The 11,445-nt window shown below is 40.3% G+C and overlaps 1 protein-coding gene across 1 annotated transcript; it reads left to right on the plus strand.

Moving 5' to 3' along the window:
* Positions 1-467: 467 nt before the first annotated feature.
* Positions 468-5,772, plus strand: LOC102223110 (protocadherin-8-like). Its single transcript, XM_005799385.2, has 4 exons — positions 468-2,879; positions 3,002-3,072; positions 3,309-3,442; positions 4,825-5,772. The coding sequence occupies exons 1-4, from the start codon at positions 510-512 to the stop codon at positions 5,154-5,156; spliced, it is 2,907 nt and encodes a 968-aa protein (XP_005799442.1). The 5' UTR covers positions 468-509; the 3' UTR covers positions 5,157-5,772.
* The last annotated feature ends 5,673 nt before the right edge of the window (positions 5,773-11,445 follow it).

Consider the following 11,445-nt stretch of genomic DNA (forward strand, 5'->3'; position numbering starts at 1 on the left):
GCCAATCATTCTCCTGATGCTTTCCACAGCCGTGTGCCCTTCTTAACTTTTGGAGCACTTCTAATAACGCTGCCATGTGTCTGCTTGCTTCTCTCTCTGGGTGAAACTCACCCAGTAAATCCTTTCTAAAGCTATTAACAGGTAGACCTGTACCCTCCTCCGGAGGCGTGTGTTCCTATTATCCTGTCCCCTCCAAGTAATTTAGTTAGTTAATTAATTGTCACGTGCAGATTAATTTAAGAAAGCTGGTGTCTGCCCGATTAAAAGCTCTACAATCAGTTTATCTAATGAGCCGTTTGCACCCAAAACAATAAGCTACAAATTGGTGCAGCGCCAAACCTTTCCTTTTGGTGCCCCACTGGAAGCTGGAAGGCCATTGGTCGACTGGGCGGGCAATTTGCATACAGTGGGGCTTAAAGTCGGTCTGGTAACTCGGAGTTGGACTCAGGCAGGAGAAGTAGCTCCCGACTTGCATCATCTGAATACTTTTTTTGGGGGGGACACTCAGCATGGCGTTTTGCAAAGCTGCATCTGTGGGGCTTGCCTTGACACTTTTCTCTGTGTATCTGTGCACTGTGCACTGCACAACTACTAGGTACTTTACCTATGAAGAGGACGCACCCGGGACGGAAATAGGGAATTTATCCCAAGATTTAAAGATTGATCCGTCTGATGCCCATGACACATCTTTCCGCTTCATGCAGGAGAGCAACACCTCAGTTATTCACATGCGGGAAAGTGACGGACTCCTGACGGTCGCAGATGTGATCGATCGGGAGCAGCTCTGCCCCAGATCCCCTCGCTGCTTCATCACCTTCAACATCGTGGCCCACTCCAGGGAGAAGTTTCAGCTCATCCACGTGGAGATCGAGGTGAAGGACATCAACGACCACTCTCCGTACTTCCCACTCAACGAAACGAAACTAGAGATAGTTGAAAACGTCCCCCTGGACTCCAGGTTCCCGCTCCAGATCGCTCTCGACGAGGATGTGGGTGATAACTACATCCAGAGCTACAACATCTCCCCCTGCAGACACTTTGCTGTGGAAGTGCGCGAATTGGAGGACGGAGTGAAGTTTGCCGAGCTGGTTCTGGTGAGTGAGCTGGACAGAGAAGTGGAGGACTCTTACACTGTACAGGTGACTGCGTCTGATGGAGGAGCGCCTCCAAAGTCGGGATCTATGACTGTGAACATCAAAGTGTTGGACTTTAATGACAACAGCCCGGCTTTTGCGCACAGCTCCCTGAAAGTTGAGTTGGAGGAAGACTCCCCGGTAGGTCACCGAGTACTGAAAGTGCACGCCTTCGATCCGGACCAGGGCATCAACGGGGAAGTCGTGTATGCGTTCCCGGATGAGCTGTCATCCGAAGCGGCTCAAACTTTCCACATCGACCCTTACTCCGGGGATGTGACCCTGAAGGCGCTGGTTGATTTCGAGAAAAGGAAGTCATACGAGCTGATCATCAGAGCCTCGGATCAGGGCGAGAACTCCGTCCCGTCCACCTGCACGGTCGTAATCGAGATAGTGGACGTGAACGATAACGCCCCGGAGATCATCATCAAGCCGATGACCTCCAGTAGCGACTCGGTGGCCTACATCACCGAGGCTGCGGCAGCGGAGAGCTTCGTTGCGCTGATCAGCACCTCGGACAGAGACTCGGGCTCCAACGGATACGTGCGCGTCAACCTGCTCGGGCACGAGCATTTCACCCTGCAGCAGGCTTACGGGGAGACGTTCATGATCGTTACCACCGGTACTCTGGACAGAGAGAAGATCCAAGAATACAACTTGACTGTAGTGGCAGAGGACCTGGGGACTGCCCCGTTTAAGACGGCCAGGCAGTACACAATCAGTGTAACAGATGAGAATGACAACCCCCCTCTTTTCAGTAAGTCTGTGTATGAAGTTTCAGTTTTGGAGAACAACATTCCTGGCTCATACATTACTACCGTTGTTGCTCGAGATCCTGACATGGGAAAGAACGCAAAAGTTTCCTACAAACTCTTAGATTCAGAAATACCGGGAGGATCTCCAGTGTCCACCTATGTTTCTGTAGACTCAATCTCAGGGTCCTTGTACACTTTGAGGTCTTTTGATTATGAGACGCTCCAACAGATTGAGGTGGTCATCCAAGCAGAGGACAGAGGCTCCCCCTCTCTGTCCAGCACCTCAATGATCCGGATCAGAGTCGTGGATCAGAATGACAACTATCCATATTTCACCTTCCCTGTCCTGCTGAATAACTCTGCTGATATCCCTCTTCCCTACAATGCCCCCGCAGGCTATCTTGCCCTTCAGGTAGTAGCAGAAGATGCGGATGAGGGGGTGAATGGCGAGCTCTCCCACCAAATTCTGGAAGGTGATCCAAAGCTGTTTACCATGAACAAAAACACTGGAGAGATTGCTTTGAAGCAGTGGCTCACAGCCGAAATAGGGGACGTGTTGGAAATTAAAATCACAGTCAGTGACAATGGAAGGGCCCCTCTGTCTAGCAGTGCCACTATTAGGTTTGTGGTTTCAGATACAGAACCCCCTGAAGACCAGGTTGTCATTGTCCTACAGTCAAGTGAGGAAGAAGGCTCCTCGTTCGATGGCTCACTAATCATCATCATTGTGCTCAGTGGGGGTTGTGCCTTCCTGCTAATTGCAATTGTGGCCGTCGCCCTCACGTGCAAACTGAGCCGTGGGGGAAGAAGAAGCCGTGGCAGAAAGAGAGAGGTGTGCCAGGGCCTGTTTGACGGCAGGCCCCATTCCATGCTCAGCTCTGCAGAACCAAACATTTACACGGGCCAGCAGGGGTTCTTCCATGAGAGGACGTCTTTGTCTCTGGATGATTCCTGCCTCTACGAGGAGAGGAGCAGAGACTCAGAATCGAAGGTGAGTCATCCAGTGTTTTATTTTTCAGCATTTTTCATCTTTTTAGCTTCGTGATGTTGCCTTGATCTATGTGCCAGAAATGGAAACTAAGCGCTCTACTGTCACTCTGTTTGCTCTCTTAGATCTTCCTGCCCTCCAAGCATTTTCAGCCAACGTCTGTGTGGCAAGGTGACAGATACTGCTTGCAAGTGAGGTAAGTTAACTGAAAAAATGAGAAATTTCCTTTCTCGTTTATTGCATAGCAGTAAAACTTGAATGAAAAGAAAGCATGCTTTGCCTTTCACCCATGCATGCACTTTATTGATTGTGGCATGTGTGCAGATTGAGGTTAGATGGGCAGCAAAGATCTAGTTTTTGCATATGAAAACACATCAATAGTCAAGCTAATGTGGTGTGGTTGTGGCTCATACTGTATTTTGTTGACTGCAGCGGCCTCAGCAACAATGACCAGCTGAGCGTGAAGGACAGCGGTAAAGGGGACAGTGACTTCAATGACAGCGACTCAGACGTCAGTGGAGATGGCGGCAAGAAGAACTTCAGCACCTTCCAACCCAGACTGAAAAGTAAGTTTTAAACATTCCAGGGAGCCTAATTATTCATAATCATTTCATTTCAAAATTTTTACACATCAAATTTAAAAATGTTTCAAAAGTTTCTTTGAAGTGTACCTTTCTAGTTCATGTAATAACAACTAAAATGATGATACATAATAATTATTTTTGTATTACATGCGTGGTTTACACAATGGCATCACAGATCAGACTTTCTACTATTATTTTGTCTTTTGCATGTTAAGTTTAAGAACCACAGGTTCTGCTTATTGCCTTGATTTAAAATGGCATTAACAGTCATTTACAGGCCTTGGGAAAATGTTCATATCTGTCGTACCTCTATTAGAATTTCCAACAATATTCAAGATTTTTATTGAGATTTTGTGTGAAACCAAGGCACAGTTGTGTGCATTAGTGCGAGACAAATGACACATGCTAAGAGTTTGATTTGCAAATCTTCAAAGAGTAGTGCGGATATTTGTTTAGTCTTTAATCTAATATCATCCATCCATCTAATGGCTATATCCTTGCAATGGGTGGCCGGTGCCTAACTCTAGCGATTCATGGGCGAAAGGCAGGGTACACTTAGAACAGGTTACCTGTCCATCGTAGGGCAACATAGAGAAATGCAGGACAATCAACCACTTACATATTTACAACTAATTAACATTTTCTGAGACCATTTAGCTTGATAGTCATGTTTTTCCACTGTGAGAGGAAGCAAGAGTACCTGGCAAGAACACCCTTGTGCACAGGGAGAACATGCAAACTCAATGCAGAAAGAACCCAAGACCTTCTTGCTGCAAGAAGGTCTTGCGGAATTCCAAAGCTAACTTTTCAGATATTTATTTACAAATTCTTTTTACAAACTTGAAAAATGAAATCATTATCTTCCACTTCCCAGTTACATGACAGTTTGCATTAACTTGTCACATAAAACCACAGTAAAATACATTAAGGTTTGTGATTGTAACCTTGATGTGTTTGAGGTTTTAAGAAAAGACTCAGAAGTATTGTTACCTGCATAATTGAAGTGTCTTGTACTTAAAAGCAAAATATTGAAGTCTACATTTTTGATGTAAAAAAACCAAGGTAAGAAGTATAATTTAAATATAAATCAATGAAATAACCTTATTTTTTGAACCAAAGGTTTATAACTTTTTGAAAATATGAATAGTTATTAATGGCAATAATTGTTAACATTCTGTCCACACTCAGTTTTCGTTTTACTTATTCAGACCTGGATAGTAACAAAAGCAGCTTTAAATATTTCCCAAACTTTGCAAGACTGCATTTAAATAAAAAATTTTAACAGATTAACATTAAAACTGGTTATATAACATCAACACTTACTGTATCTAATCTGCAGTTTTGTTTGTCTTACTTTGCTTCAGGTACTAGTAGCAGCTTATCTAGAGACTGCCAAAGTGCCTACTGTGTGATACCACAGAGGAGCTACAGGAACTCTAGAGAAAATGCCTACGCAATAGGCTTCTCCCCCATGCCTGTTTTCAGCAATCCTCACAGCATTAGGAAGGACTGTGGATACAACACAAACCAGCCAAAACCAAGAAGCAACATGCAGACATTTTCCAGATCTGGGACTCTTCCTTCCTACTTCCCCCAGCAGCTTCATGAAACTGATGCAGGACAGGCCACGGTCCACCAGGAGACTCCCAACATTGTAACAGTGGCTACAGAATCTGAAGTTGCAACTATCTTTTAATAAAATGTGCAGGTAATATTATTTAGCCGCACATTGTGGATGTACATGTGTAGAAGTTTGTATCATATTCTTAATTAACAAGTGTACATATTTGTTCATGAGGAAAATGTGGGAGAATGTTTATTGGATATGGACGAATCAAGCTTTTCCTGGCTGATACTTATTATTGCGTGTCTGTGAATTGCCTGTTTTAACTTTGACAGGTCATTTTTTTCCCTAATAATTATTACATATAGAAGAAAAAATGTGCTGCACATTTTTGTTTGTTTATAAATCACACAGGAAGTTAAGGCTTTACTAGCTTACCACAATTTATGTATCAATGCATACGTACCTAAACTTTACCTAATTTCTCCGAGCAAATGCTGATTTGAGGGTTATAGACCAAAAATGGTCAGACCTCATTGTATTGATTTATTTAATGAAGAGGGAAAAACAAATATTTTTTCAGTATTTAACTTGCTAATCACTGGTCATAGCCAATCAAGGAAAAATTGTCCACTTCCGCTCTTTGGAAGATTGGTTGGTGCACCTTGGTGTATTTGTCTTTCATTATTTGAGTTTCAGTATATTGTTTCCTGTGGTGTCTACTGCTGTGTTTCTGTTCTTTTTTGTCAAATAAAATTTCTGAATTAATACAAAATGCCAAACAGCAATTTTTTTTTTTTTTTTTTTTTAATACAACAATGTGATTGAAATTAATGAAGCGTAACAAAGAATCATTTAATTAAGGAACATTAGAATAAAAGATGAGAATCCCTCCCCTGCTTTTAATTTTGTGTAAACATGCAAAACTCCTCCTCCAGTTTTAGATCTACATGATGAAAACTCCAGTCAGAGCTGATCAGATGTGCAATCCTATGCTCCCCTCCATTACCTGGGAGACCTGCTTTGAAGACTCCAAGGTTGCTTCGTTTGGTTTCTGGCATGCAAATGAGCAAAAAAAAAGGATCTGGTGCTCCTGAGGAAAAGTAAGGTATAAAGCATTATACCGACAAAAAAAAAAAAAATCTTACTGGGGTGCTGTCAATTCAACGCCTGTTCTTTAAAAATAATTTCCATCACTATACACAACACAGCACCATGTATTAGGCTGTCTGACAAATTCCTGCCTGTCAGATGTTGCTATGAGGGGTGAGCCTTTTAATGAATTCCTCTGCCTTTGCTGTGAAAATGAAAAAAAAAAAAAACTACCAATGTACAAAGTGAAATGTAATTTTTTATGCAACTCTTTGAATCCTCTGACACTTACAAGACACCTGCTTGCTGTGCTTTTACTATAAGCTTTTCCAGAGTTGGTTACTGTTTGCTGGTTTAATTCAAACTGTGAACATGCAGGGCAAGTGAAAACTATTCCTGGTCCTAAATGATTTATCGACGAGACGCAGATGAGTTTGAAAATCTATATTCAACCCTGCTGGCAAGTAACACCCTGGATTCTGGACACTGGTTGTTTGTAGAGGTACAGATTTAAAGAACATTGCTGTTATTTTTTTAGTTGAAAAGCTGGTGTTGTTTTTGTTTTCCCTTTCAAACACAGAATAAAGGGTTCTGGGGCATTTCTCATGTCAAAACACTATACTTAGTCCTACACAAATGTCTAGAGTTTAAAATACTTTTAAAATACATGTATGAGTGTAAATACAGAACCTGCAAAAAAACAACAACAAAAAAAACAGAGGCTGGCTGGCTAGAAGGACGGATCTAACCAGATCAGAGAAACACCTAAATTGAATTCCATACTTTTCTATATTGCATATGAACAGTGCCAGCATATAGCTGCAAATTTAGGACACTCAGTTTGGAAAAAAAACCCTGAAGGTTTAGAAAATAAATTAAGCAAGAAAAAGATCAATTAAACATACAGTATCTCTCAATCAAAGGACCATGCCCATGGGGAAGCTTGTGTTTCTTCACCAACAACTTCAAACAGACAAGCTTGCTTTAATATTGCTTTTATCAACATTTTCAAAATTTGAGATATGCATTTCAAACACTGTTAAATACCTGAAGAAAATCATCTGTTCGTAAACAACCTTGTCATTGCATTGTTCTGTCCTCATTATTTTCAAAGTCATTTTAAATGAGTGCTTGATTCATGAGAAGAAAAAGGACAAGAGAAGAAAGCTGTTACAAATTACTAAACAGTCAGGTAAAGAAGAGTCTTCATGGGGAAATTAATAGATTCTAAATCTTTGGAAAAAGGGGGATATTAGTGGATTCAGATAGAAAGCAGAACCATTTTTATTTTTTTCAGGGTTTTTTGTTCCCCTGAACAAAACGTGGGCTGAGAGCTGCCCTCATTTGCATGATCATAAATACTTGCTTTTTTTAAGCTTTTTGATAGCTGTGATAAAAGCTGGAATGGAGTGGATTAGACACCTTTTACATAACCGTGCAGCACCAAACAGAGTTCTCACATATTACAATGTTCCTCATGAATAAAACTAATTCCATATCTAAGCTGTCCTGACCACTCTTTCAGTATTCAGAGCTTCCATTCGTCAGAGTCGCCACAGTTTTGAAAATTGCTAAGATATTAACTTGAGGATTCAAGGCCATGAAGTACAAAAAGACAAGCAATAAGGAAGAAGGTCATATTTGTGCTCCTGGTGATGTTCACGGCCCTGACAGATAGCCAATTGTACACAGAGGGAAAATGCATTTATCAATCAATACAATATGGCTCCCTCTGTCATTGCTTTATATTCTTCTTGTAGGTCAAACAAGTTGTGCACTGACCTGACAATTTATGCCACGAGGTATATTCATTTGCACAGTTTGGGGTGAAATGTGTGTCTGCTTTATTTTTAAATTGACTTTCTATCAGTGTCCAGAAGCAGATATCACAAAACATTTCAAACCTCCTCGGCTTACAGTGTATAGTAAAATTGTTAAAGCCCTATGAACTTTTTCAGAGTTGATCATGTTACAACCACAAACTTCAATGTATTTTAACAGGCTGTATTACGTGAAGTTGACTTTTTTTTTAAGCTTTATGTCATGTTATAGTGTTATTCCCTCATCAAAAACACGCATGGAGTGTTGCTCTAATTTTTTCATGCATGTTTGAGGAATCCTTGAATCTCCCCTGGCAGCAATGTTGGGGTGCCTAAACACTTGCTCTCACAAAGTGCCACTTTTTTCCCCAAAGCTTCTCCTTGGAGTTACGGTCTCCTCACAGAGCACCCCTCCTTGACGCCTTCCGCACTCTGCTCCACCAGACTAGCGGCAGCAGCAGCAGTCGATAAATACCTGTTGGAACTGAGCATCTTCTGAGCTTATAATACAAACAATTTCTCAGTTCAACACTTCTATGGGTTGCAAATGACATAATGGAGGAACATTGTTGTGGTGACATGCTAAATGAGAAAAGTAGGAGCTTCTTACAGAGACTGAGGCATATTTCAAGGCATCATATCACCAAGTCAAATGCCATGTTTTATACGTATAGAATTTTTATAACAACGGAGGGTAACATAGATGTTTGAGTGTGCCTGGAAAGTATACGGATTTTAAAATTGTGAGTCGGAAAGAAATGGGTGCATGAATTCATGATACAAATCTTAAAAAGTGAAGCATTTTGTGGATATTTGTCTCCTTTACTTTTATACCTGTACGTAAGCAAAGCTGGTAGCATAATGGTTAGGGGATGTTTTTCTTTGGAAGAGACTGGAAAGCTGGTTAGAGTGAAAGGGAACGTGGTTCGGGCCATATACAGGGCATGTGTAGACTTGATTAAAAGCAATCTTCACGTGTGGAGTTGCCAGAGTTACACTGATTAAGATCAAAGCATATTTAGATGTTTCAATGGCTCAGTCAAGTGTAGACACAAACAAACTGAGAAGCTGTGATAAAACTTACAAACTAATTTTAATGGAAGCGCTCCATACAGTTTGAATTATCTATTCTATATTGAAAAGAAGAATAGTCAAAACATTAAGTTTCTAGATGTGCAGTGCTGCGAGGACATGCCACAAAAGTCGGCCAGTTAGGTAATTGGACCTAAGGGTTGCATTACAACTCATATTTTTATTTTGAAAAGAAAAAAAAGTTTTAAAAAAGTTATTGTTTTTTAAAATAAATGCTGACAAATAACTGTATTAATCTATCGCAAAACATTTCCACAAAATATGTAGCTAAATATACACATATTAACATTTGTAGAAGTACATACTGTACATAACATATTAAAACATCCAAGGTGTATAATTGCTTTTCCATGTCTCCATAGAACTGCTTCTCATCTTCATAGCTACTCCATTAATGAATGAGTCAGATCTGCCTTCTGCGTCTCTTCTGCACCTGTGTTGTTAAGTTGATTTTTGAAAAATAGCAAAATATACGACTGCGATTACGTTGTTATGGCCTTTTAGCATATCAGCTTTGGAACAAACTCTCCCGCATGTAAAAGACGGAGCCTCTCTGAATCGATGGCATGTGGCGCTTCAGGCCCGCTCCAGACTGCACCATGTTTTGTACTTCTCGCACCTCATCTTCATCTTTGTCTGAGCTGCCAAGTGTGAATATTGACTTTTGGATGCGTTGGATTGTGGGACTTGCGCTGAAGAATAGCAGCATTTGTTTTTTACTTGACAGTTTGTCTTGAAGCCGAGGCTTTGTTTATGCTCATTTACCATTAAGATGTCAGCTGTGTCATTATTCCTAGGTTTGAAGAGAACGAGTTTGCTCGTGCCGGTGGTGTCTGCTGGTTTAAACTTGAGAGACACAGTGTGGGTTTTTACACGGGCAAAAGCAACAATTTTCACTTAATCATAGGATGTTATCAGAAGGTTTCTGTCATCCCACTGTAATTTTCTTCTGTGAATACAGTATGCCACAGAGGGAACATGTCCCACATCTGGTGTTTTATTTCAGTCTTCTGTTGTTTTATCATATTCTTAAGGATGTGGGAATTCAAAGGAGCTTATAGACATCACTTTGGATTTGAAGCCTAATCCTTTACCAGCACCAACCTAAAGGAAGTCCACCACAGACATTAAAGAGTAAAAAGACTGTGTCATCTTTTGAAACATGCATGTTTGTTATTTTGTGAATTATTCTGCCTGCATTTGTGTAGTCTGAACATGGATCAAGCCAATCTGTAGAGTTTTTCTGAGGCTGTTCCTCACTTCCAAACAAATTTACTTTACCTAAGAAAACTGCCTGCTGGCTAGAGTGCTACATTAAACAGGCAAACACGAGAGTGGTGTCAATCATTCCTCATCTACCTTTCAACAGCAGAGCAAAGGGAAGCATATTTCCTCAACCTTGGATGATGTGCAATTTTCAAAACATCACAAATCAACAGAAATCTCCATTGTTTTGAGATCTCTTGAATCATTCAAGAAAAATAATTCAATATTTATATTCTAATCTGAGAATCTTACTTTCACTCTATGAATAGAAGTTGTTTTAAAAGAACATTGTTTTTAGTGATGGATCAGAACCACAGTCCAAATGGGACATGATAGAGATAACCCTCTCCTCTAACTGAAGGCCTTACTACTTTAATAGAAAAAACACTTTTTGCTCTAAAAGTGTAAAAAACTATAGTAAAAACTTAAACTTAAGATGGTTAGATAATCAAAGAGTGAAGAAAGTTATGATGACCAGCAAATGCTGGCTGTTCCTATTCCAAACGTGAAGCAGTGTAAGGAGACACTTCATTCCAATCTTTATTGTCAACATACTCACGTTTCTGCAAAACCTACATAATCTCAACACAAAACACTCTACAACAGTATTAGAGCTTCCCAATATTTTGAACCACAATCATCAGCACAATACCAATACCGGCTTGGTTGCAATATATGACAGACTAACCAATGTTAAAGATCATTGATCCATGTTTTACATCTTCAAATGTATCTGTTCAATTGGATAGACTTTCACTTCCCTTGATCTATCCACCTGAAGGAGATGCTTCACTAATACTAAGGCTGGTGTAGAGGGATGCAACACCGCCTTGATGAGGACAAAAGAGAAAAGTGCAGAAAAACAGTCCTGAAACAGCAATGTTTTACAATGAATAATTGAACATTTTCCTAATTTACTGAATGGACTAGGTCCGATTCAGTATAGTAGAAATATTGCCAGGGCATTTATTGATATTCCAAATAGTAAGCATGACTTTAGGTCTTTTAGGGCTGTAACAATTCAATTAATGATTTGAGTACCTCAGTTATTCAAATTTCTTGTGGCAATTTATCTGCCTTGAAGCTTTGTTAAAAGATGTTTTACTGTTTAGCACCTTATGTGTGTAATTATTTGTGTTGCACAACACTCT

Source organism: Xiphophorus maculatus, chromosome 7 (genome assembly GCF_002775205.1).
Source record: "Xiphophorus maculatus strain JP 163 A chromosome 7, X_maculatus-5.0-male, whole genome shotgun sequence".
NCBI lineage: Eukaryota > Metazoa > Chordata > Actinopteri > Cyprinodontiformes > Poeciliidae > Xiphophorus > Xiphophorus maculatus.

Excerpts from the sequence above, each read along its gene's own strand:
- LOC102223110 (XM_005799385.2), top strand. The coding sequence starts at position 510 with ATGGCGTTTTGCAAAGCTGCATCTGTGGGGCTTGCCTTGACACTTTTC. Across the intron at positions 3,073-3,308 it reads AGATACTGCTTGCAAGTGAG|CGGCCTCAGCAACAATGACC; the intron begins GTAAGTTAACTG and ends TGTTGACTGCAG. Across the intron at positions 3,443-4,824 it reads CTTCCAACCCAGACTGAAAA|GTACTAGTAGCAGCTTATCT; the intron begins GTAAGTTTTAAA and ends ACTTTGCTTCAG.